Source organism: Carcharhinus amblyrhynchos, chromosome 27 (assembly GCF_965287045.1).
Source record: "Carcharhinus amblyrhynchos chromosome 27, sCarAmb.v2.hapA, whole genome shotgun sequence".
Classification (NCBI taxonomy): domain Eukaryota; kingdom Metazoa; phylum Chordata; class Chondrichthyes; order Carcharhiniformes; family Carcharhinidae; genus Carcharhinus; species Carcharhinus amblyrhynchos.
The window spans coordinates 32,317,374-32,344,784 of NC_137350.1; the positions used below are offsets into that span (position 1 = coordinate 32,317,374).

At 45.8% G+C, this 27,411-nt stretch overlaps 1 protein-coding gene across 3 annotated transcripts in view; it reads right to left on the reverse strand.

Annotated features, from left to right (window-relative positions):
* Positions 1-2,201: 2,201 nt before the first annotated feature.
* Positions 2,202-27,411, reverse strand: part of tbkbp1 (TBK1 binding protein 1) — a 140,940-nt gene continuing 115,730 nt past the window's right edge. For all 3 annotated transcript variants that reach the window (XM_080213736.1, XM_080213737.1, XM_080213738.1), the window contains exons 8-10: positions 20,227-20,345; positions 13,111-13,535; positions 2,202-3,824 (exon numbers count right to left, since the gene is read on the reverse strand). In XM_080213736.1, coding sequence (XP_080069862.1) covers positions 3,696-3,824; positions 13,111-13,535; positions 20,227-20,345 — 673 coding nt within the window. In that variant the 3' untranslated portion in view covers positions 2,202-3,695. The remainder of the gene's footprint in view (positions 3,825-13,110; positions 13,536-20,226; positions 20,346-27,411) is intronic.

Genomic DNA, 27,411 nt, shown 5'->3' on the forward strand with positions numbered 1-27,411 from the left:
CTCTATTAAAATCAGACTCTGTGGAAATTGGAAAAACTCAACGAATGGAAGTGGGAGGTGATCTTCGATTTCATGATTCTGAATGCACGAGTCAGGCCTGAGTTTCCAGGCTGGCCACTATGACAGGATTCATTTTCTAAATTACAGTGTTCTGCAATAAACACTCAACCTGGCATTTTAGGACTATGTGGGCAATATTTGGCTGACTTTGCTCCCAGCAAAGTATCAAAGGGAATTAGGGAATTAAGTGTGAAATTTGTAGAGCTGCTGATCTTCTCATTAATTTCATTGACAGTACATTGCGCCGTGCAAATCTGCAATAATATATGCAGGCTGATAGATAAATAACTAAAGAAATAACATTTTTATCAAACCTTTCACAGTATCAGGTGATATCCAGATCAGGGTGTACAGGTAGCTGTCAGTCCCATTTAATTGTTACATGTTCGCTCTTATTTTTATATTTCCACTGTAACCATAGCAAATAGGAGTAAGCTCCTCAGTCCTTCAAACCTGCTCCTTTGAGCCACTCATTAAGAGCGTGGCTGGTCATCCAACTCAACAGCCTGATCTCAATTCCACCCCCAGCCCCCCACCCCATGTCCTTTGATCCCTCCCTTTCACCCCACGAGCTATATCTAAGCCCTTCTTCCAAACATCCAAAGAACAAAGAGCAACACAGCTCAGGAAATAGGCCCTTCAGGCCCCGCGCAGCCCATTTTAACACTCATTCCAATCCTTCTCTTACCTATGACTTTTGTCTGCGCCTCTTGGAGTCCACAATAAAGGAGTGCAAATTTAGAGAATTTTAAGGGTGCCAGATTAAGGGAGGTCTAATTTAGGGACAATTTGTTAACACCAATCAGCCTAAAAGCACGTTTTTGGGGTGTGGGAGGAAACCGGAGTACCCGGAGAAAAGCCACGCAAGCACGGGGAGAATGTGCAAACTCCCACAGACACTGGCCCAAGTCGGAGATCCGACCCGGGTCCCTGTATCTGCACAGCAAACAGTGATAGTCACTGAGCTGTCGTGTTGCCCGTCAGTTGGTCCAGTTTAAGCGTACACTAACAACGTGAAGCACTAGGCAGCTCTCGAAGCAATATCCAAGAGCAGCCCTCGCACGACCCACCGCGTGTATGCCCCTCATTGGCCAACAAGGCGGGCTGAATCACCTGTGGATGTAAAAAAAAGACATCAATAAACATACACCGCCTATACAGACATTCACGGAAGATCCTCAGAAACTCAAACTTTCTTGTCCCGCCTGCCACAGGAATCATAGGGTACGAGACACAAACCATTGCAAAGGTCCTTTAACCTCAGGTGGGATTTCCCAGCTTTGGGACGGAAAATCCCACCCACAATGTTTTGGCTTTAACTGCTTTCTGAGGCAGTGAATTCCACAGGCTCACCACTCTGTGGGTGAAGAAACTTCTTATCTCTGTCCAAAATGGTTTCCTGTATCTTTATGGCTCTGGTTCTGGACTCCCCGGCCATCAGGAACATCCTTCTTGCATCTACCCTGTCAATCCTGTTATAATCCTACAAGATTCTATGAGTTAACCCCCCACCCCCCCAAACACCCCTGCTCCCCCACCCTGCCCCAAAACCTTCTTCTTAAAAACTTCAGTAAATATAATCCTAACCGACTCAATTTCTCCTCAAATGTCAGTCCTGGCCTCCCAGGAACCTTCATTTCTTCTGAAGAGGTGGGTTCAAATCCCACCATGGCTTAAGGTGGTGTACAAATTCAATTAATAACATCTGGGATATAAAGTTAGTCTCGGTAATGATGACCATGGAACTATCAGCAATTGTTGCAAAAACCCATCTGGTTCACTAATGTCTTTCTGGGAAGGGACTCTGCCATCCTTACCTGGTCTGGCCTGCATGTCACGCTAGATGCATCGCAGTGTGTTGTCTCTTAATTGTCCTCAAGTTGAAGGGCAATCAGGGATGGGCAGCAAATACTGGCCTTTCCAGCGATCTCATTAGAGAATGAAGAGGGGGGGAAAAGAAGGAAACAGCCCCTAGAAAACCTGTGTAATAACATCCTCTTTCTGATACCTTCTTTCTGAGACTAACACTGCAATGTTCCACTGGAGGGATAGATTGGCACAGCACACCAGGTCTATCTAGGCAGTTTTTGTTCCATATATGAACATCAGCATTTAGTATGGATAAATTTGAGAGGAAATGCTTGCAGGTGTAAAACATTTCTTTATTATATACACAGAAGCTATGACCATTTTGAGCTTATGTCTAGTACAAATTCTTGACTCATTAGGTTCTTTGGACAATTGGAAGCTAGAGATGATGTTAAAACTTTTCACTGATGTTTATGTGTGTGTATAATTGTAAACACAAGATAGGTGACATTTCAATTGGCAGAAATCTACCATCTGAGCCGATTCATAGCTGGTTCAAGTCCCACTCTAGAGACTTGAGCAGAAAAATTTGGACTGACACTCAGCCGCAGTGTCAGAGGTGCTCTTTTCTTTTAGATGAGCTGTTAAATCAACATTTGCCTGCCCTCTTAGGATATAAAAGATCCTGTGGCAGTATTTTGAACAAAGAGCAGGGGAGTTATCCGCGGTGCCCTGGCCAATATTGATCCCTCAATCAACACCACACAAACAGATGGTTTGATCATTATCACATAGCTGCGTGTGGGAGCTTGTTGCACACAAATTGGCTGCCACCTTTCCTACATTACAACAGTGACTGCACTTCATAAATATTTCATTGGCTGTGGAGTGCTTTGGAAGGTCCTGTGGTTGTGAAGATGCTAACATAAATGCAAGCCTTTATTTCCTTCTCTTACAGAGAGAGAGAGAGAGATGAATCCACATTGGCCTGAAACAGATTCCGTGTATGTAATAAAGTGCCAAGAACTGTGAATAAAAGACATGCATGCGACAATGTTACATGACTTTAAATCACATATTGCCGATATTAATAAGTTAAATTTGTTTTATTTTCTACTGTGGTACACCAACATGTGCAATACCATAAATAGAATTGGAATCAATAGTATATATAAAGTAGGCCAATTTGCAATACTGCCAAGCCCTTGGCACCCTTGTCCTTTAGGCACGCGGATTGCCTTTTCCCAATGTCAATCCATGTTCTGCATCTCCCCACTCCTCAACAATAATTATATCTTTTGTTATACTTCAGTCATCAGAAGCCAACTGTACTGGCATCACTGTATCCCACAGATAATGCACTAATGATTCAATCTACTCATTAAACAACAGACTTCCCAGTCTCACATCAACACCCTATCCCATCAGTTGCCTCTCTTCATTACACACTAGGACCACCTTCAGTCCTCTAGCTATTCATTCCAGTATCACCAAATTCATAGTGGCCAAGGTTCAGGTATTTTGCTTTTGGAAGTGAATTGATTGTACTGGAAGACATATCATTGGTTGTGTTTAACGGCACTGATCAATCTTTTTTCCTCAAATTTGGCAAAGTATTCAGTCAGCGTTTCTATCCTCCTCAGGTTCATTCCAGGTTAATCATCATTTCCCTCCACCCCCAACAGAGCAAGAAAATCAGGTTAGTGAGGAGGAAACTTCTCTTTTTCTTTTCCCTCTGTTAACGTGAGCTATCCTGTATCAGTTTTCCAGTCACTGCTTCTCAAATCCTCTTCAATCCTTCCGTGATTCGGTGAGGAGCACAGCTCTCAGATCTTGCTGTTTTCCAAATGAGTATCAATGTGTTTTATGAGGGCGTCATCTGGGTAGTTTAGGGGAAAGGCCAACTGACACAACGGGCAGTTCCTGATGTCCGAGTCTCCTGTTTCCATCCAAAGCTGGACAGGGAGAAGAAATAAAAGAGTAAGATGTCCAAAGTTTGAATAGTCTTTCAGCAACTTCCTTGTCTCGACATCAATTACACAAGTTACTAATTGTTGACTAAGTATTTGCATTGAAAGTGCTGAAGCGGGCTTGAGTTTCTAAATCCCAAATACACTATCCTATCTTCCAATGTCAACTTCCATATAAGATTTGGGGATGATGGCTTTAATGAGCAAATATACCACATGGAGATGCAGATTAGGGAGGGATCACTGGTTTGAATCTTAGTCTATGCTGGATTTACTGAGCTAAAATGGAGTTTTGCAGTTGCCCTTGGGCAGGGGACAAGAAGCAATGGCCAGGGTTACGGCCCCTGAACCCCACCCTCTAGTCCCACAGGAAGTAAAGGTAAAATGAAGTCACCATAGTCCCAGGTGACCACAGGCTGATTTAAACTGAGGATCACCAGACCTCTGGCGAGGGACAAGATTGGGAAGGGCTTCATTAGAAACCTCAGCTGGTATGGGATTTGAACCTATGCTGCTGGCATCACTAACCAGCTGTCCAGTCAACTGAGCCAAACCAATGCCCACAGGCAGTGCACATCAGCAGAAGATGGGATAAACTGTGCTCACATAATAACCTGCCTTCCCTCGGCTAGTCTCAAGCTGAAGGAAGATTTGCGTGAGCTGTGATTAACAGTCATCAAATCTTATGTCAACACGGGACTCCACTTTCAGCACAGTTACACCAGAAAATAGGAGAGGAAACAGGAAGACAAAGAAGCTGACAAAACGGGAACTTTGCACCAATAAATTCCATAATGGATCAATCAAAGACACAGTAGGATTCATTCTCAAGTTTAAGTTCATTTATTAGTGTCTCAAGTTGGCTTACATTAACACTGCAATGAAGTTACTGTGAAAATCCCCTAGTTGCCACACTCTGACACCTGTTCGGGTACACTGAGGGAGAATTTAGCATGGTCAATGCACCTAACCAGCACATCTTTTGGACTGGGAGGAAACTGGAGCACCCGAGGAAACCCATGCGGACATGGGGAGAACATAAGAACATAAGAACATAAGAAATAGGAGCAGGAGTAGGCCATCTAGCCCTTCGAGCCTGCCCCGCCATTCAATAAGATCATGGCTGATCTGTCGTGGCTCAGTTCCACTTTCCCGCCCTCTCCCCATAACCCTTAATCCCCTCTCTTATCAAGAACCCATCAACCCGCTTCTTAAAAATATTTAGCGAGGCAGCCTCCACCACTTCAACGGGCAGAGAATTCCAGAGATTCACCACCCTTTGAGTGAAGAAGTTCCTCCTCAACTCCGTTCTAAACCGCCTCCCCCTTATCTTGAGGCTGTGCCCCCTAGTCCTACTGTCTTTTTTGAGCGGGAAGAGTCTCTCCACCTCTATCCTATCCATCCCATTCATCATCTTATACGTCTCAATGAGATCTCCCCTCATTCTTCTAAACTCTAACGAGTACAAGCCTAGTTTATTCAGCCTCTCCTCATAGCTCAATCCCCTCAACTCCGGTATCAGCCTAGTAAACCTCCTCTGCACTCCCTCCAGGGCCAAAATATCCTTGCGCAGGTGCGGCGCCCAAAACTGAACACAGTACTCCAGCTGCGGCCTCACCAATGCCCTATACAGCTGCAGCAAGACCTCCCTACTTTTATATTCAATCCCCCTCGCTATGAAGGCCAGCATCGCATTCGCCTTCCTGGCCACCTGCTGCACCTGCAAGCTGGGTTTTTGCGACTCATGCACAAGGACCCCGAGGTCCCTCTGCACCGTCGCCTGCTGCAGTTTTTCGCCACGTAAGTAATAGTCCTTCCTACCATTCTTCCTACCAAAGTGGACCACCTCGCACTTGCCAACATTAAATTCCATTTGCCATTTCCTGGCCCATTCACCCAGCCTATCTAGATCCTTCTGCAGACTCTCCACACCTTCCGCACAATTTGCCTTTCCCCCAATCTTGGTGTCATCAGCAAATTTCGACACCCTGCACTCGGTTCCCTCCTCCAGATCATCTATATAAATGGTAAATAGCTGAGGCCCCAGCACTGACCCCTGGGGCACCCCAGTAGTCACCAACCGCCAATCCGAATAGCACCCGTTGACCCCCACTCTCTGCCTCCTATTTGACAACCAATCCTCTATCCACGCTAACACCCTACCCCCAACTCCATGTCCCCTGACCTTCTGCAATAACCTCTTGTGAGGTACCTTGTCAAACACCTTCTGAAAATCCAGAAAGACCACATCCACCGGCTCTCCTCTATCCACCGCCCTAGACACATCCTCATAGACTCTGCACAGTGACCCAAGCCAGGAATCGAACCCAGGTCCTTGGCACTGTGAGGCAACAGTGCTAACAACTTGTGCCACCATGCCACCCCCAGGGCACGGAAAGGAGAGAGCACGGAAAAGTAAATTGACAAAAATTCATGTAATTCTTTTGATAGGGTAAGGCATGTTAAATCTTATGTAAAACTAACAAGAGTTACAAGCTTCTGACCATTAACTGCCACCACTTCAATTTCTGAACACTGATAAAGCTCCCACTTCTCTTCCCCAACTACCTTGCCCTCAGAACAGTTCCCCTCATTATAGGAGGCTGACCATTTCCTTTCCCACTGCACTCATACTCATGTGGCAGAATTTTCCTGTCCCAGCTGCCACGAGAAACGCCGCAGATGGAACGTGGACCATGCAAAGGTCCATCGCCCTCGGGCAGGATTTTCTGAGCTTGGGGTGAGCTTGGCCGGAAACCGCCCCCCCAGGGTCTCTGTGATTGATACTTGCCATTTCTGATCTGAAGCAAAGCTGCCCTCAAATCAAAGCTCAATGAGTTGGTTCTCTGTCAGCATTAGTCAGTTAGACCCATTCCCTTGCCCTTTTCTCACACTCTTTAACTTTTCTTCTTCAAGTCTTTATCTGCTTCCCTATTAAAATCTATCCAATATTGCTTATTTTTGCCTTTATTCATTCATGGGATGTGGGTGTCGCTGGTTGTGCCAGCATTCACTGTCCCATCCCTGAGAGCAATTAAGAGTCAACCACATTGCTGTGGCTCTGGAGTCACATGTAGGCCAGACCAGGTAAGGATGGCAGATTTCCTTCCGTAAAGGACATTCGGGAACCAGATAGGTTTTTCCCGATAATCGACAATGGTTTCATGGTCATAAGTAGATTCTTAATTCCAGTTTTTTAAAGTTGAATTCAATTTCACCACCTACCATGGTGGGATTTGAACCCGGGCCCCTAGATTATTATCCTGGGTCTTCCGGATTAGTTGCCACCATCTCCCCTTGCTTGAACCAGGTTCTGACTTGGCAATGTTCTCCCAACCTCTCCCTTCTTTTGCCAATGAGTTTATACTCTGCAGTCACAAATCTGTGTTTGTTATCTTTAATGAACATATATCCTCCTAAACAGCATTGTTAATTTAATCCCATATTTTGAATGCTGGAAGATTATCTGTTGTAATGCTGATGGGTTGTTAACTATCTGGTTTTCCCATCTTGAACATTGGCTATCTTTCAGTTCTTTGGCCTTATCAAGGGATGTTTGAAAGATTATTGATCAGAGCCTCTGCTAATCCCGCTCTGACTTTCCTCAGCTTTCCAAGACACAGCATCATTTTCTGAAAGATGTACTGGTTAGGTGCATTGACCCAAACAGGTGCCAGAGTGTGGCAACTAGGAGAATTTCACAGTAACTTCATTGCAGTGTTAACATAAGCTTTACTTGTGACTAATAAATAAACTTTACTTTAACTTTTTCCACTTTGAATTGCAACAACTTTCCCGGTACAGCTTCCTTATGTACGAGTATCCTATGTAATTTATCCTCCTCTTGAATTTCTCATTCCCTATATCACACTGCTCTGTGGAAATTGAAGCAAGTGATTCATTTCATGTCATTGCCATTCCTTGATCAAAGTTCAAGATTTCCCACTCAGCACGGTGGCACAGTGGTTAGCACTGCTGCCTCACAGCTCCTGGGACCCGGATTCGATTCCTGGCTTTGGTGACTGTGTGGAGTTTGCACGTTCTCCCCGTGTCTGCGTGGGTTTCCTCCGGGAGCTCCAGTTTCCTCCCACAGTCGGAAAGATGTGCTGGTTAGGTGCATTGACCCGAACAGGTGCTGGAGTGTGGCGACTAGGGGATTTTCACAGTAACTTCATTGCAGTGTTAATGTAAGCCCGTGTGCAACACTAATTAAAAATAAAACTTTTCATTTTCTTTTACAATTTTAGCCCTTGGTCTGTCAACCGTCTATTTTGGTATAATGTTAATTAATTTTAAGTAACTTACTTCCATTCTAAGAAACGTCAGATTTTGCTGCGTTCCCTTAACTCTTTTGAAATTCATTTGTGGAGTGTTAGCATCACAGGCAAGTCCAGCATTCATTGCCTGTCCCTAATTACCACTGCGTAGGAGGTAGTGAACCGCCTTCTTGAACCACTGCAGTCCCTGTGTGACTATGTCCAGTGAGACAGTACCCTAAGTATCTCCTATTTGGAAATTTCCCATATCTCCACTGTCTTGTCCGCCAATGTTTCTTTCCAATTTATTTGAGTGATTTCCCTTTTTATTTTGCTGAACATTAACTTTTATTTTCTCTCCCAATGGGGTATTTTTATCGTATCTTTCTCTTTTTCAATTTTTTACTTCACACCTAATGATGTTGCGGTTACTGAATGTTCCCTCAGCCCTTACATTACCAACATGCCCCAGACTCTTCCTAGAATTAACTCAGACACCCTGTGTGGAATTAAAATCGGGCTGATTTATCTGCAGTTCTAGATGAAACTCTCTGTACAGTTCTGCACTGTGTCAGGATGCCACTAATCTAATCTCAGTTTGTTGCCTTACAGTTTCTGGAGAGGGGAGACTCTCATTTCTCAAGCATCCTGAGATATTCAGTGCAGGAAGAGGTCTCTTTGACTGGAGCCAGCTGCTCCCTTCTCCTCTCCTTTCCCTGCCTGGAATTCTGTGACCTTATTCGCGGCTGGGATTCTCCAGTCCCGCTGCAGTGAATAGAGATCTAGCTGAGCCCCAAACTTTCCATTCCCGCCGGCACCGATGGTGGGGCATAGAAGATCAGAGAATTCTGGCCACTAAATCCTTTCAAAATCCCTTTTTCCCCTTTTCCAAATATGTATCCAATCCACTTTTCATAGAATCCCTACAGTACAGAAGGAGGCTATTCAGCCCTTCGAGTCTGCCCTGAACACAATCCCACCCAGGCCCTATCCCTGTAACCCCATATATTTAACCTCGTAATCCCCCTGATATGATGGTTAATTTAGCCTGGTCAATGCACCTAACCAGCACATCTTTAGACTATGAGAGGAAACCTGAGCACCCGGAGGAAATCCACTCAGACACAGGGAGAACGTGCAAACTCCACGCAGATAGTGACCCAAGCCAGGAATCAAACCTGGGTCCCTGGCACTGTGAGGCAGCAGCGCTAACCACGGTGCCACTGTTACACGATGTTATCGCCTCAGCTGGAAGTACCATTTCAAGTGAAACGTTTTGGAATAGAATTTCCACTTTGAGGCCAATCGGCAATGCAGGTGCAAATTTCCTCCTCACTTTGAGGGTTTTCTTGAAACTCTTTTCAATAATTGCAAAATAAAAGTGATCAAGCCTATTTCAAAGAGTTTTTCTAAAAGTTGCTTTAAAATATTGCTTGAGAAAATTTTAGCAATTTCGCCCGTGCTTGGTGAAATTTAATTAACGCAGCTGAAGGAATGGATTTATTATAAAGATAAATACTTTTAACCACATGTCAATCCCACCATTGTGAATGTCCCAATTTTAAATGAGAGGGAGCAAAACTTGACCTCGTCTTGGGAAATAAGGAAGGGGCAGGTGACAGAAGTGTTGGTGAGCGATCACTCTGGGACCAGTGGCCATTATTCCATTAGTTTTAAGATAGCAATTGAGAATGAAGTCTGGCCCAAAAGTTAAATTCTATATTGAGGCAAGGCCAATTTTGATGGTATTAGACAGGAGCTTTCAAAAGTTAACTGGGGGAGTCTGTTGGCAGGCAAAGGGATGTCTCATAAGTGGGAGGTTTTCAAAGGAAATGCCTCAACTTGTTGAGACTCTGAATTGGACTTGATTTGATTGAATTGGAATTAAAAAAAAGGATTCAGGCACATTCTTCTTAGAGTGAAGAGCAAGGCTGGTAGAAGTAGGGAACCCCGGATGACCCGGGATATTGAGGCCTGATGAGAAGAATAAGGAGGCACATGACGTGCATAGGCAGCTGGGATCAAGTCGATCCCATGAAGAGTATAGAGGGCGTAGGGGTAGAGTTAAGAGAGAAATCAGGAGGGCAGAAAGGAGGCATGAGATTGCTTTGGCAGATAAGGAGAATCCAAAGAGATTCTACTAATACATAAAGGGCAAAAGAGGAACTAGAAAGAGGGTAGGGCCTCTTAAGGGTTAACAAGGTCATTTATGTGCGGCTCCACAAGCGATGGGTGAGATCCTAAATGAACATTTCTCATCAGTAATTACTGTTGAAAAAAGCATGGACGTTAGGGAACTTGGGGAAATAAATAGTGATGTCTTGAGGAGTGTTCATATAACAGAGAAGGAGGTGCTGGAAGTCTTAGAGTGCATCAAGGTAGATAAATCCCCGGGACCTGATGAAGTGTATCCCAGGACATTGTGGGAGGCTAGGGGGGAAATTAGATAGTCACAGGTGATTGGAGGGTGGCAAATGTTGTGCCATTGTTTAAAAAGGGCTGCAGGGAAAAGCCTGGGAACGACAGGCCAGTGAGCCTTACAGCTGCAGTGGGTAAGTTGTTGGAAGTTATTTTGAGAGACGGAATCTACAGGCATTTAGAGTGGCAAGGACTGATTAGGGACAGTCAGCATGGCTTTGTGAGTGAAAAATCATGTCTCACAAATTGAATTAAGTTTTTTGAAGGGGTAACCAAGAAGGTAGATGAGGGCAGTGCAGCTGATGTTGTCTCCACGGACTTTAGCAAGGCCTTTGACAAGGTACCACATGGTAGATTATTGCATAAGGTTAAATCTCACATGATCCAGGATGAGGTAGCCAAACGGATACAAAATTGGCTTGATGACAGAAGGCAGAGGGTGGTTTTAGAGGGTTGTTTTTCAAACTAGAGGCCTGTGACCAGCGGTGTGCCTCAGGGTTCGGTGCTGGGTCCAGGGTTATTTCTTATTCATATTAATGACTTGAATGAGAATTAGGAGGTATGGTTGGTAAGTTTGCAAGATTGGTGGCACAATGGACAGTGAAAAAGATTATCAAGGATTGCAGTGGGATCTTGATCAATTGGGCCAGTGGGCTCATGAATGGCAGATGGAGTTTAATTTAGATAAATGCGAGGTGATGCATTTTGGTAGATTAAACCAGAGCAGGACTTACTCAGTTAATGGTAGGGCATTGCGGGGAGTTATAGAACAAAGAGATCTAGGGATACAGGTTCATAGTTCCTTGAAAGTCAAGTCACAGGTGGACAGAATGGTGAAGAAGACATTCAGCATGCTTTGTTTCATTGATCAGAACATTGAATACAGGAGTTGGGACATCTTGTTGAAGTTGTACAAGACATTGGTAAGCCCACACTTGGAATACTATGCACAGTTCTGGTCACCCTATTATAGAAAGGATATTATTAAACTAGAAAGGCTGCAGAAGTGATTTACTAGGATGCTACCGGGACTTGATGGTTTGAGTTATAAGGAAAGGCTGGATAGACTGGGACTTTTTTCTCTGAAGCATAGGAGGCTGAGCGGTGATCATACAGAAGTCTATAAAATAATGGGGGGCACAGATCAGCTAGATAGTCAATATCTTTTCTCAAAGGTAGGGGAGTCTAAAACTAGAGGGCATAGGTTTAAGATAAGAGGGGAGAGATACAAAAGGCTGCAGAGGGGCAATTTTTTCACACAGAGGGTGGTGAGCGTCTGGAACAAGCTGCCAGAGGTAGTAGTAGAGGCAGGTACAATTTTGTCTTTTAAAAATTTAAACATTTGCATGGGTCAGATGGGTACAGAGGGATATGGGTCAAATATGGGCAATTGGGACTAGCTTAGTGGTTTTAAAAAAAAGGGCGGTATAGACAAGGGGCAATTTTGCATGGCCAATTCACCTAACCTGCACATTGACTCTGACAGAATATCTTACACTGGCCTGCTCCCCAGCCCTATCTCTGTATCCCCATACATTTATCATGGCTAATTCCCCTAACCTACACATCTTGGGACACTAAGGGGCAATTTTTACAATGGCAATCCACCTGGTCTACACATCTTTGGAGTGGGGGAGGAAACTGGAGTACGCAGAGGAAACTTACGCAGACATGGGGAGAACGTGTAGACTCCACATCGACAGTGAGCTAAGGCTGGAATTGAACCCTGGTCCCTGCTAACCACTGTGCCACACGAAGAACACAGTTAGTGCAAGCTCACAACTGTGAATAATTCATCTTCAATGTGGTTGGGGTCAGCTTCTATTGCAATATTTTTTAAAATCAGAGCAGAAGATTGGGATTTGCGTGCAAGGTAACTTCAGCTAAAAAAATCCCATGATCTTCTATTGCACGCACAAATGTGCAGAATCGTTACTGTTCCAAAGTTCAAATAACCATTTTGCCCCATGGATAAGCAGCAGACCGTATTAACCAAATGAGGGGAATCACTTTTTCACTACTAACCCCCTCAAAACCCTCTCAGAGTATCCAACCTCCTTTTAGACATTTCATTCATCTTTTTTGTTTCCATCAACAATAGCAAAGCAATATTTTTGACAGCTGTCTGAACCAAACTTGGACAGAATTCTGCCTGGGTGGCATAGTGGTTAGCACAGCTGACTCACAGCTCCAAGGACCTGGGTACAATTCCCGGCTTTGGTCACTGCGCGGAGTCTGCATGTTCTCCCCGCGTCTGCGTGGGTTTCCTCCGACTGCTCTGGTTTCCTCCCACAGTCAGAAAGACGTGCTGGTTAGGCGCACTGACCACGCTCAATTCTCCTACAGTGTACCCAAACAGGTGCCGGAGCATGACGATTAGAGGATTTTCACAGTAACTTCATTGCAGTGTTAATGTAAGCCTACTTATGACACTAATAAATAAACTTTAAAGAATTGGAACCAATGTTCTAGAAATGAAGGGAAAAGCCCAAATCCCACTGAAACACTCAAGTAATGTTGCCTTGCAATGAAAACCTGCTTAAGGATGCACAAGATTACACTAAGGTTAACAGGGATCAGTAAAACCGTAGACCTACATTGATGGAAGGCCACGACTGGGCATGCTCCGATCTAGAATATTCCGTCGTGCTCCTATTCATGGTAATGTCTGGGATAGGGAGTGCCGTGCAGGAGGAAGTGCTCCTTATTCCCCTGTCCAAAGTTCCAGGAGGACCACGGGTCATCCAATCCTCATCATCGGACTCCAGCTGATGATCGAAGGTGCCGTCGTCCGTGCCTTCGGGCACCTTAAGGTAATCGCTGGCCAGGTATCGCCTGTGCGTCGGTGAGGACTGGTCACCGGCCGTCAGTCGAGACGGCATCGTGTGGCTTTCCACTTTCACGTCACCGACTTCAGAGTAGCTGCGACGCCCTTGGAAGTTAGCCCGGTGACGGTGGCTGGTGCTCCGAGGGTAGCTGGAGTATGACACTTGCCTCATGTGGATGGTGGGTTGGGGACGGGCTGAGGAATAAAGTGAAACAACAGATTTAAGGTGTAACCTCCCCTCAACAGCAAGTGAGAAAGACCTCGCATTATTACAGTGCCTTTTGCCCGGCCTCAGAGTGTCCCAAAGTGGGTCATTGTTTTGTAACTGGTCGGCGCAACATCGTGGGCCGAAGGGCCTGTTCTGCGCTGTAATGTTCTATGTTCTATGTTCAAACCATAAGACCGGCACGGTGGCACAGTGGTTAGCACTGCTGCCTCACAGCGACAGGGACCAGGGTTTGATTCCCAGTTTGGGTCACTGTCTGAGTGGAGTTTGCACGTTCTCTCTATGTCTGCGTGGATTTCCTCTGGGTGCTCTGGTTTCCTTCTACAGTCTGAAAGACATGCTGGTTGGGAGCATTGGCCATGCTAAATTCTCCCTCAGTGTACCCGAACAGGTGCCTGTGTGCGGCGACTAGAGGATTTTCACAATAACTTTATTGTAGTGTTAATGTAAGTCTACTGGTGACAGTAATAAATAAACTTTAAACTCTTGCACCAGCATAATGGAAGGGAAACATGGCAGCCGTTGTGTGCACGGCAAGAGCCAAAAAATAGCAATGAGAATAAATGACCCACATTATTGTGGGCTCAAGTCTTTGCAAAGGGCTCATGAATTCTCAAGCTTCTGAGGGGTGCTGCCATTGAACCAAAGATAACATCTAGACAGAAGTATTTTCAGAATCAGTGAACCATTTGAAAGAAACGACAGGGGGAAAACTTTAACCAGCGGTGAAAACAGGGTGGGGCGGTCAGTTAAAATAAAACAGGGGACTTCACCCGCTTTCCAACTGCAATTTTAAATCGCAGGCAGCAAGGGCATCCATCAGAGCGCAGTCGGGTCCTTCCGATAACAGGCTATCAGGCTCTGATGATGTCCACCAGGCCTGACTGCTATTTTAAGTTGAGTGAGGGAAGCAGGAATGATGGTTTCCCCACCAGATTAAACTTATTGGGAACTGCACCAAGGGCCATGTGTGGCGTAGTGTAATAAAACTGAATTGAAATTAAGTTTCATCAGGCAGTACGGTGGCACAGTGGTTAGCACTACTGCCACACAGGGGCCTGGGTTTGATTCCCGGCTTGGTCACTGTCTGAGTGGAGTTTGCATGTTCTCCCCATGTCTGTGTGGGTTTCCTCTGGGTGCTCCAGTTTCCTACCACAGTCCGAAAGACGTGCTGGTTAGATGAATTGGCCATGCTAAATTCTCCCTCAGCATAACCCACACAGGTGCTACAGTGAGGTGAATAGGGGATTTTCACTGTAACTTCATTGCAGTGTTAATGTAAGCCTACTTGTGACTAATAAATAACTTTAACTCTAAACTTTAAATTTCTCTGTGGGGCCATGAGGCTGAGAATGATTATTATCCAGAAACCTTGAACCTCTCCGTGTGCGAAGGTTTTCTCCTGACCAAACCCTCCCCACCCCCCGCCATCCCACCTCACTCCCAGCCCCAATCCGCCCATTCCCATCCCTTACTCCATCTACCTCAGGGCTGGGAATCAATCCCACCGACGCCTGCAGGTGATCTCCGCCCCCGAAATCCACTTCCCGCGCCCAGCGGGCAGGGAATGGATTTGGTCATGACAACTGACAGACTGACAAGCCTGCATTAAATGAGACCTGAAAGCTAAAACTACCAGGGCATTACGTTGTGGAGGGTCAGGGATCTTCTCCTCACCTCAGCTGCAGCAACTATTCATTCTCCAGGAGATAAAATCGCACTCAACAAAGGGATGTTTTAATTATATTGGGGTGAAGGGAGTGAGGCGGGGGAGTGGGCATGGTGGAGGGGGCACTGTTGAAGTCGGGGTATAACATTGTGTAATAAATCAAAAGCTATCCATCCTTTCCCCAAAGACGAAGATTGGATCAGTTAGTGGAAGCTTTAGTCTCTGAGGTGTGGGTTCAAGTCAAAGTCCAGAGTTTGACGTGGATGCTTGATCTAGACTTGTTGCGGCATTAGATTGGGGTGAGCACAGGAAGTAGTCTCACAACACCAGGTTAAAATCCAAAAGGTTTATTTGGTAGCATGAGTATTCGGAGTGTCAGTCCTTCATCAGGTGAGTCCTGTCAAGTGTCAGGTGACTCACCTGATGAAGGGACAGCACTCCAAAAGCTTGTGCTACCAAATAAACCTGTTGAACTTTAACCTGGCATGTGAGACTACTTCCTGTAATCTAGGCTGTCATTCCAGTGAGATGCTGAGGCAATGCTTTTACAGGATGTGGCTGTTCTTGTCTGTGCCAGCATTTACTACGCACGGCACAATGGTTAGCACTGCTGCCTCACAATGCCAGGGACCCAGGTTCAATTCCCGGCATGGGTCACGGTCTGTATGGAGTCTGCACGTTCTTCCCATGCTTGCGAGAGTTTCCTCCGGGTGCTCCAGTTTCCTCCCACAATCTGAAAGATGTGCTATTTAGGTGCATTGGCCATGATGAATTCTCCCTCAATATACCCAAACAAGTACCGGAATGTGGCAACTAGGGGATTTTCACAGTAACTTTAATGTAGTGTTAACGTAAGCCTTACTTGTGACTAATAAATAAACTTTAATTGCCCTTGGGATCATGGTGGTGTTCTGGTTCATTGGACGCTGTAAGCAATGTGGTGTAGACACACCCACAGTGCTGTTAGGGTTGCATGCACCAGTTGTCATTTCTGGCACTGGGATCAACGTCAAGTAAAATAAAGTTTATTTATTAGCGTCACAAGTAAGGCTTACATTAACTCTGTAATGAAGTTACCGTGAAAATCCCCTAGTTGCCACAGACCTGTTCAGGTACACTGAGGGAGAATTTAGCATGGCCAATGCACCTAACCAGCACTTCTTTCAGACTGTGGAAGGAAACCGAAGCACCCAGAGGAAACCCATGCAGACACAGGGAGAACATGCAGAATCCACATTGACAGTGACCCAAGCCAGGAATTGAACCTGGGTCTCTGGCGCCGTGAGGCAGCAGTGCTAACCACTGTGCCACTGTGCCACCCATTTGTTTGTCCACCATTTCTTCTTGACTCTGTGGCGGTCTGGTACAACTGAGTACATCAGATGGCATTTAAGAGTCAAACGCATGGCTGTGGGTCTGGAATCAGTAAGGACAGCAAAACTTCCTTTCTAAAGGAGATTAGTGAACTGGATGGGCTTCAATGACATTCGACAAAGACCTCATGCTTACCATTACTGAGACTAACTTTTTAATTCAAAGTTTATTAATTAATTCTCTTTGAATTCCACCAGCTACCATAGTGGGATTTGAACCCAGGACCCCAGAAAATTAGCCTGGGTCTCTGCACTATTAGTCTACGGACATTGTAGGAGGCAGTGACACATTGGTATTGTTGCATGTGTCAGAATTGGGAGAGCTGTCTCACAGACTGGCCGAGGAACAGGCTGACACAGGCATACTCACGGAATTATATTTTACAGAACCATCAGATGTCCCAGACACCACCAACACCATTGGACAGGCCTGGCAGAGCTGGTGGTACAGTGGTATACAGTCGGGACAGAGTTGCTCTAGAAGTCCTCAACATCTACTTTGGACCCCATGAAGTCTCATGGCACCAGGTCAGACACAGGCAAGGAAATCTTCTGCAAATTACCACGTACCATCCCACCCTCGGCTGATGAATCACTACTCCTCCATGTTGAACACAAACTGAAAGAGGCACTAAGGGTGGCAAGGGCGCAGAATGTACCCTGGCATCTACCAGTAATATGAAAAACTGCCCAGGAATGTCTTGTACACGAGAAACAGGACAAATCCAAACTAGCCAAGTACCACCCCATCAGTCTGCTCTCAATCATCATTAAAATGATGGAAAGGGTTATCAACAGTGCTATCAAGCAGCACCCTTAGCAATAACCTGCTCAGTGATGCCCTGTTTGGGTTCTGCCTGGCCACTCAGCTCCTGACCTCATTACAGCCTTAGTTCAAACATGGACAAAAGAGCTGAACCCCAGAAGTGAGATCAGACTGGCTGCTTTAGATACCAAGGCAGGATTTGATTGAGTGTGACATCAAGGAGTTCTAGCAAAACTGGAGTCAGTGAGAATGGAAGGAAACTGTCTGCTGGTTAGAGTCCCACCTTGTGGTGACTGGACGTCAATCATCTCAGTTCATAGAATCAGAGAATCCCTACAGTGTAGAAGAGGCCATTCAGCTCATGTTGCCTGCACTGACTCTCTGACAGAATATCTTATACAGGCCCGTTCCCCCACCCTAACCCCGTAACCCCACACACTTCCCATGGCTCATCCCCCTACACCTACACACTAAGGGACAATTTTTATTTTGGCCAATCCACTGAGTCTACGCATCGTTAGACTTTGGCAGGAAACTGCAGCACCCGGGGGAAACCCACGCAGACACAAGAGAACAAGCAAACTCCACAAAGACCCAAGGCTAGAATTGAACCCATGTCCCTGGTGCTGTGAGGCAGCAGTGTTAATCACAGTGCCACCGTGTCTTAGGCCCAGCCATCTTCAGCTGCTTCATCAATAACCTTCCTTCTATCATAAGGTCAGAAGTGGAGATTTTTGCTGATCACTACACAACGTTCAGCACCATTAGCGTCTGTGCATTTTTGGGCGCCGCACCTGCGCAAAGATATTTTGGCCTTGGAGGGAGTGCAGAGGAGGTTTACTAGGCTGATACCGGAGTTGAGGGGGTTGAGCTATGAGGAGAGGCTGAATAAACTGGGCTTGTACTCATTAGAGTTTAGAAGAATGAGAGGAGATCTAATTGAGACGTATAAGATGATGAATGGGATGGATAGGATAGAGGTGGAAAGACTCTTCCCGCTCAAAAAAGACAATAGGACTAGGGGGCACAGCCTCAAGATAAAAGGGGGGCGGTTTAGAACGGAGTTGAGGAGGAACTTCTTCACTCAAAGGGTGGTGAATCTCTGGAATTCTCTGCCCGTTGAAGTGGTGGAGGCTGCCTCGCTAAATATTTTTAAGACGCGGGTTGATGGGTTTTTGATAGGAGAGGGGATTAAGGGTTATGGGGAGAGGGCGGGAAAGTGGAACTGAGCAGCGACAGATCAGCCATGATCTTATTGAATGGCGGGGCAGGCTCGAAGGGCTGGATGGCCTACTCCTGCTCCTATTTCTTATGTTCTTATGTCTCTTCAGATACTGAAGCAGTCCATCTTCAAACGCAGCAAAGTCTGGACAATATCCAGAGTTGAGCTGACAAGTGGCAAATAACATTCGTGACTCACAAGTGCCAGGCAAAGGCCATCTCCAACAAGTGAAGATCTAACCATCGCCCATTGATATTCAATGGTATTTTCATCCTGGGGATTATCATTGACCAGAATGCAACTGGACTAGCCATATAAACACTGTGGCTACAAGAGCAGGACAGAGGCTGGGAACCTCGCGATGACTCACCTATTGACTCCTAAAGCCTATCCACCATCTACAAGACACAAGTCAGGAGTGTGATGGAGTATTCCCCACTTGCCTGGATGGGTGCATCTCCAACAACACTCAAGAAACCCGACAGCATCCAGGGCAAAGCAACCCACTTGACTGGCACCCCTTCCACGAACACTCACTCCCTCCACCACAGATTACCAGTGGCAGCCGTGTGTACCATCTACGAGATGCCCTGCAGGAACTCACCAAAGTTCCTTCGACAGTACTTTGGAAACCTACAACCACTACCATTTAGAAGGACAACGACAGCAGATACCAGCAAACACCATCACCCGGAGGTTCCCCTCCAAGCCACAAACCATCCTGACTGGGAAATACATCATCGTTCCTTCACTGTCGCTGGGTCAAAACCCTGGAACTGCCTCCACTGAATTCACTCAAGATTTGAATCAAACCCGGGTCCCTGGCGCTGTGAGGCAGTGGTGCTAACCACTGTGCCACCGTGCTGCCTGATGGTATTGATTGTACTATCTCCATATAAACCATAGAAACTCTATAGTGCAGAAGGAGGCCATTTGGCCCATCAAGTCAGCTCCAACAACAACCCCACCCAGGCCTTATCCCTGCAATACCACACATTTATTCCGCTAATCCCTCTAAGCTATGCATCCCAGGACATTAAAGGGAAATTTAGCATGACCAATGCATCCAACCTGCACAACTTTGGACTGTGGGAACAACTCAGAGAAAACTTACACAGACACGGGGAGGAGGTGCAGACTCCACACAGACAGTGGCCCAAGCTGGGAACTGAGCCCAGGTTCCTGGAGGTGTGAGGCAGCAGTGATAATCACTGTGCCACCCATCTCACAGTTAACCTGGATACAATGGCCTAAGAGGTACTTGTTAATAGCATTGGATCACAGACAGAATTCCCAATCTGACGGTTCAACTCTCACTAGTTACATTTTCAATCCTATTAGAATCCAACGTTTTATTGTTTTTGCAGAATGTTTGCAACTGAGGTTCTCTCCCTGAAATGAAGTTTCCCTCCTGTGGTCTGTCCCTTATTTTTGAACCGTATGAAGCCATCCATTTTGGTGAGATCATTGTGGTGTGATGACAATGAGATTATAGATGGAGGAAATGATAATTATGAAGAATTTTAAAGAAGTCAATGTTTGGTTTCTGGTTAGAGACGATGATAGGGATCTGAGTGGGTTGATATCTGTGCTTTTTCCCCCCCACTCCTTGTCTATATTTGGTATTCACCATTATTAGTCAGTTGTTCTTCAGAAAGCCTCCTCAGGATCTCGGTCTGAGCCTCGGTCAGGCTACGCAGTTGGCAGATCTCTTGGGCCAGCTCAGTGTAGGCCAGGACCAGGTTTTCCCTGAAAGAAGAAACCAAAGAAAAGTCAGGTGGCGACTGAGGAAGGGCAGGGCAGGACCTGCAGCAAGTGGGAGGGCCCTCACATGGGTCAAAGAGCTGAGGGTTCAAATCTCTTTTTTTCATATTCATTGTGGGACAGGGGCACTGTGAGGCAGCACTGATAACCACTGTGCTGCTTAAAGTGGGACCCACAACCTTCTATCCCAGCAGCGAGAGGGTTACCACTTAGTTGGTGAAGCCAGCTGGTAGCTTCAATCATATGGAGACAGTTGCAGGAGTTTTACCACCTAGCCTGCCCCAGAATCGGGGTGGGCAAGGCTCGCAGAACGGCATTGTCCACTGGCCTCGGGTGGGATCTTACGAGCCTCGGGTGGGCGAGGCGGTAAAATACTGGCAAATGAGTGCGACCTTATGGCGTTCACGCTCCCGCTGCAGCGAGGTTGGAGAATTTGGCACCCAGCCAAATCTCCGTTCACCACAGCAGGAAGGAAAGATCCCGTAAGAGGTCTGACAACACCAGGTTTAAGTCCAACCGATTTATTTGATAGTAAACTCACAAGCTTTCGAGGTTTCCCTCTTCAGACTTGTCAGACTTCCTATTGTGTTTACCCCAGTCCAACGCCGGCATCTCCACATCAGGAAAAATCCCACCTAGTGTGAATGGCTGTAACTTTCCAACCTCTAGGTTGGTGCTTTAAACAGCTATTGGATCTCTGACAATCAGACAATATTTCTGCTCTGACTAATCTTCGAGTGACCTCAGCTGGGAGATACATATGGGGCGTGTCAGTTGAGGCCTAGGTTGAGACCCAGCTGTGACAGCCTCCTATGGTTTGACCTTTGGCAGCTGATCAGGAATTGCTACGCCTCAATGTGTTTTCCACTGCCTTTGTGCTTGTACATGAAGAACGGCTAAAGTAGCCTAGTGTGCCTGGCAGACAGGGAGAAGACGGTGGCAGAATGGTAACGTCCCTAGATTAGCACTGCATACACAACGTAGTCATGAGTTCAAACCACAGCCAGTGAAAGTTTAACCCAATTAATCAGTAAATTTGGGATCAAAAGCTATTCACAGCAATCACGGAGCTATCATTGTTTGCTGTAAAGAAACCTATTTGCTTCACTAATATTCATGAGTCGCAAAAACCCAGCTTGCAGGTGCAGCAGGTGGTCAGGAAGGCGAATGGGATGCTGGCCTTCATCGCGAGGGGGATTGAATATAAAAGTAGGGAGGTCTTGCTATGGCTGTATAGGGCATTGGTGAGGCTGCAGCTGGAGTACTGAGTGCAGTTTTGGGCGCCGTACTTACGCAAGGATATTTTAGCCTTGGAGAGAGTGCAGAGGAGGTTTACTAGGCTGATGCCGGAGTTGAGGGGGTTGAGCTATGAGGAGAGGCTGAATAGATTAGGGTTGTACTCATTAGAGTTTAGAAGAATGAGGGGAGATCTCATTGAGACGTATAAGATGATGAATGGGATGGCTAGGATCGAGGTGGAGAGACTCTTCCCGCTCAGAAAGGATAGTAGGACTAGGGGGCATAGCCTCAAGATAAAGGGGGGCGGTTTAGAACAGAGTTGAGGAGGAACTTCTTCACTCAAAGGGTGGTGAATCTCTGGAATTCTCTGCCCGTTGAAGTGGTGGAGGCTGCCTTGCTAAGTATTTTTAAGACGCGGGTTGATGGGTTTTTGATGAGAGAGGGGATTAAGGGTTATGGGGAGAGGGCAGGAATGTGGAACTGAGCCACGACAGATCAGCCATGATCTTATTGAATGGCGGGGCAGGCTCGAAGGGCTAGTTGGCCTACTCCTGCTCCTATTTCTTATGTTCTTTCTTATGTTCAGGGCAGGAAATATGCCATCACTACCCAGGCTGGCCTATGTGTGACCAATAGCTATGTGGATGACTCTTTAACTGCCCTCTGAAATCCCACTCAGTTGTACCAAACCACCGTGGGAAAAGTCGGAAAAGATGGATACAGCAGATGTGCCTGCACCACATGGACTGCAGTGGTTCGGGAAGACCGCTCACCACCCACCACCCTTGCAAGGGGCAGGATGGGCAATAAATTCTGGCCTCGCACACACCCCATGATAGAATGTAAAAAAAAAATCTTATTGTCAGCGGAAGGGGTAATTTAAGAAATACAACGGGTGGGATTCTCTGGCCTCCCAGCCACGTGTATCCCACCGGCAGGAGGTGGCACGTTGTTTGCTAGTGGTGGGATTCCCTGGTTCTGCCACAGTTAATGGGAAACTTGTGGGCGGGGGTGCCTACTGGCAGGATCGGAGAATCCCACCAGCGTGAACGGCCGGAGAATTCACTTTCAGTGAAGTTTAATAAGAAATTTGAATGTTTTTCCTTCCGATAAGGTCGAGCAGGTAGCATCATCAGTTTAGTAACACAACTCACCGATTATTTCTATCTCAGCTTCTCACAGCCTTTTCTCCTCTCTATCATTGCCTTTTCCAATAACCATGCACAGATTATCATTACAGCACGAGCTACTTTAATTTGGTCTGTGAATGTTCAGTCAAACCTTGTTGGTAAAGAGACTCCTGGGCACTGCCCAAATGCCCTTGTCGGAAAGGTTTGCTTATTCAGTCTTTGAACTCCCACGCTGGATGGGATGGTAGGAAAGAGAATTTATGCTATCACGAGAATGCACACAAGCTTCTCCCTGCTGATTTAACAAAGTAAAATAAACCATGAACCAGGGCGGCACGAAGACACAGTGCTGTCTCGCAGCAGCAGGGATCTGGGTTCAACTCCAGCCTTAGTTCACTGCCTGTGTGGAGTTTGTACATCCTCCCCGTGTCTGTGTGTGTTTCCTCTGGGTGCTCTGGTGTCCTCCCCCAATCCAAAGATGTGCAGGTTAGGTTGATTGGCCATGCTCAATTGCTCCTTAGTGTCAGGGGGATTAGCAGGGTAAATATGTGGGGTTACGGGGTAAGTCCTGAGTGGAATTGTTGTCGGTGCAGGCTTGATGGGCCAAATGGCCTCCTCCTGCACTGTAGGGAATCTAAGAATGGTCTTCTTCTGCATTGTGGGAATTCTATGATTTTATGAATGGCCTCCTTCTGCACTGTAGACCTGTCTTTATCTAAGCATCAGGGAAATATTTGTTCTGAGGGGATATCTGTCTGTATCATTGTTAGTAACTTTAATTTTTTTCTGATGCAAGAGTACAAAATACAACCATCTTTCCGAGAGGAACATTTCTCTTTTGCTCGCTATTTTAGCACTGTTTCAAATGTTACAGCCTGCGCCAAAATAGCACAGACGGGGATTTGGTGTCAGACATGTTAAATGTTCGTGCAAGAGCGTCCGTGTTGGTAATTTCTACCCTGTAATGAAATGTTTTGATGCCAACTCCATCAATGTGTTGAGCATTTTGGCAAACAACTCTAACATGTTTGCCAAATGCTTTGAAAGGAAGCACTTGTGTTTCTACAGTACCTTCCATGGCCTCTCAAAATGCTTTGCGACCAAGATAAAATACTTTTGAAGCATCGTCGCTGATGTAAGGTAGGGAAATGTGGCAACAATTTTGTGCACATCAAAATCCCACAGACAGCATTGTTTTAAGTCTATTTATTGGTGTCACAAGTAGGCTTACATTAACACTGCAATGAAGTTACTGTGAAAATCCCCTAGTCGCAACACTCCAGCGCTTGTTCAGGTACACTGAGGGAGAATTTAGCATGGCCAATGCACCAGCAGGGTGGAAACCAGAGCACCTGGAGGAAACCCATGCAGAGATGGGGAGAATGTGCAGACTCCACACAGACAGTGACCCGAGGCTGGAACTGAACCCAGGTCCCTGGTGCTGTGAAGCAGTAGAGAATGGGTGGGATTTTCTGGTAGCGTTCTAACTCAGCAGAGACTGGGAATCACTGTTACCAAATTAACTATGCTTCAAAAGCACTTCACTGGGCCATAACGTGCCTTTAAACCATGAGGATATGATAGGTCTGATAGAACAAAAACAACCTGCCTTTACTGTTCACTCCCATCTCTGAGTCAGAAATTTGGGGGTTCAAATTCCACTTCAGGACTTGGACACAAATTGGGGCTGACATTTGCGCGCAGTACCGAGCGAAATGCTGTACTGCTGGAGATACCAGCTTTCGGATGAGATGTTAAATCAAAGTCCTATCCTCCCTCTCATGCACACGATCCCATGTCACTATTCCGAGGAACAGCAAATGAGATATCCCCATGAACCTGGGTAATATTTATCACTTAATTAGCTCACTAAAATAGATTATCTGGTCACGTTTGTGGGAACTTGCTGCGAGCAAACAGGGTTCCGTATTTCGGGCACTACAGCGATGACCACACTTAGGAAGTAAAACAAAAGTCAAATTACTGCGGATGCTGGAACCTGAAATTAAAAGTGAAAATAATGGAAAACCTCAGCAGGTCTGGCAGTATGTGTAAGGAGAGAAAAGAGCTGACGTTTCGAGTCCAGATGACCAAATGTGACACCACTGTTTAAAAAGGGAGGTAGACTAAAAGAGGTTAACAATAGACTGGTTAACTTAACTTCTGTAGTAGGGAAAATGCTTGAATCTATCATCAAGGAAGGAATAGTGAGACATATGGATCTAAGTTGTCCTATTGGTAAGACACAGCATGGGTTCATGAAGGGAAAGCCATGTTTTACTCATTTGGTGGAATTCTTTACATGTGCAGTGGACAATGGGGAACCTGTAGATGTGGTGTATCTGGATTTCCAGAAGGCATTTGGCAAGGTGCCTCACCAAAGACTGCTGCATAAGATAAAGGTGCACGGTGTTACGGGTAATGTATTAACACGGATAGAGGATTGGTTAACTAACGGAAAGCAAAGAGTGGGGGTAAATGGGTATTTTTCTGGTTGGCGATCAGTGACTAGTGGTGTGCCTCAGGGATCAGTGTTGGGACCACAATTGTTTACGATTTACATAGATGATTTGGAGTTGGGGACCAAATGTAGTGTGTCAAAATTTGCAGATGACACTAAGATGGGTGGAAGGGCAAAGTGTGAAGAGGATGCTGAAAGTCTGCAAAGGGATATAGATAATCTAAGTGAGTGGGCGAGGGTCTGGCAGATGGAATTCAATGTTGGTAAATGTGAAGTAAATGTTAGGAATAACAGCAAAATAGACTATTATTTAAATGGTAAAAAATTGCAGTATGCTGCTGTGCAGAGGGACCTGGGTGTCCTTGTGCCAGAATCTCAAGGCGCTGGTTTGCAGGTGCAGCAGGCAATTAAGAAGCAAATGGAATTTTGTCCTTTATTGCTAGAGGGATGGAGTTTAAAAACAGTGAGATTATGTTGCAGCTGTATAAGGTGCTGATGAGGCCACACCTGGAGTACTGAGTACAGTTTTGGTCTCCCTACTTGAGAAAAGACATACAGCACTGGAAGAGCTGCAGAGGAGATTCACTAGGTTGATTCCGGTGTTGAAAAAGTTGGCTTATGAGGAGAGACTGAGTAGACTGGGGTAATACTCATTGGAATTCAGAAGAATGAGGGGGGATCTTATGGAAACATAAAAGATTATGAAGGGAATAGATAAGAGGAGTAGGGAAGTTGTTTCCACTGGCGGGTGAAACTAGAATGAGGAGGCATAACTTCAAAAAAAAGGGGAAGCAGATGTAGAACTGAATTGAGGAGGAACTTCTTCACACAAAGAGTTGTGAATCTGTGGAATTTCCTGCCCACTGAAGTAGTTGAGTCTACCTCATTGAATGTTTTTAAGACAAGGATAGATAAATTTTTCAACAGTAAAGGAATTAAGGATTATGGGGAACGGGCGGGTAAGTGGAGCTGAGACCATGAAAAGATCAGCTATGTTCTTATTGAATGGCGAAGCAGGCTCGAGGGGCCAAATGGCCTACTCCTGCTCCTTACTCTTATGTTCTTATGATCCTTTGACAAAGCTCAATTGGCAGATCTGGACTTGAAACATCAGCTCTTTTCTCTCCTTATAGATGCTGCCAGAGCTGTTGGGATTTTCCAGCATTTTCTCTTTTGGTTACACTTAGAAAGTATTTGACTGGCTGTAAAGCACTTTGGGACATCCAATAATTGCGAAAGGTGCTATATGAATGCATGACTTTCTTTCAATATAATAAAGCATTGCAAAGTGCTTCACATGAATGGTATCAAACAAAATATTATAGAGTCATGGCATCCCTACTGTGCAGAAAGAGGCCATTTGGCCCATCGAGTCTGCACTAACTCAGCATCTCACCCAGGTCCAACTCCTGCCCTATCCCAGTAAGCCAATGTATTTATCCCACTAATCCCCTTACCTATGCCTCTTTGGACACCTAACTCATATACCTAACCCGTACACCTTTGGACAGTGGGAGGAAACTGGAGCACCAAAGGAAACCCACACAGACACGGGGAGAATTTGCAAACTCCACATAGACAGTGACCCAAAGCTGAATTTGAACCCCGGTCCCTGACATTGTGAGACAGCAATGCTAACCACTGTGCCACCGTGTTACATAGAGCTGCATAATTCTATTGTCATAAAATAATGATATAAACGCACAATATATGGAGGCACCAAACAATATAATATTCTATACTTTCCTGAGCACAAGTTCCCAAAGCCACAATTTGCTGAAATACACTAAATTTTTTAAAAATTAAAATTTATTTATTAGTGTCACAAGTGGGCTTACATTGACACTGCAATGAAGTTACTGTGAAAATCCCCTAGTTCCAGTGCCTGTTCTGGTACACTGAGGGGAGCATGGCCAATCCACCTAGCCTGCATATCTTTGGGAAGAAACCGGAGCACCCAGAGGAAACCCACGCGCACACGGGAAGAATGTGCAAACTCCACGCAGACAGTGACCCAAGCTGGGAATTGAACCCAGGTCCCTGGCGCAGTGAGGCAGCAGTGCTAACCACTGTGCCACCGGGCTGCCCTGTGTTTCCCTGTGTAAATGATCACGGAATGGGATGCAGCCACAAACTGAGTGCCTGTGGTTTTCTACACTCCGGCTTTTACCTTTCCAATGTTGACGACGAGCAACTTTGGGTTGAGACTGAAACCCCCCCC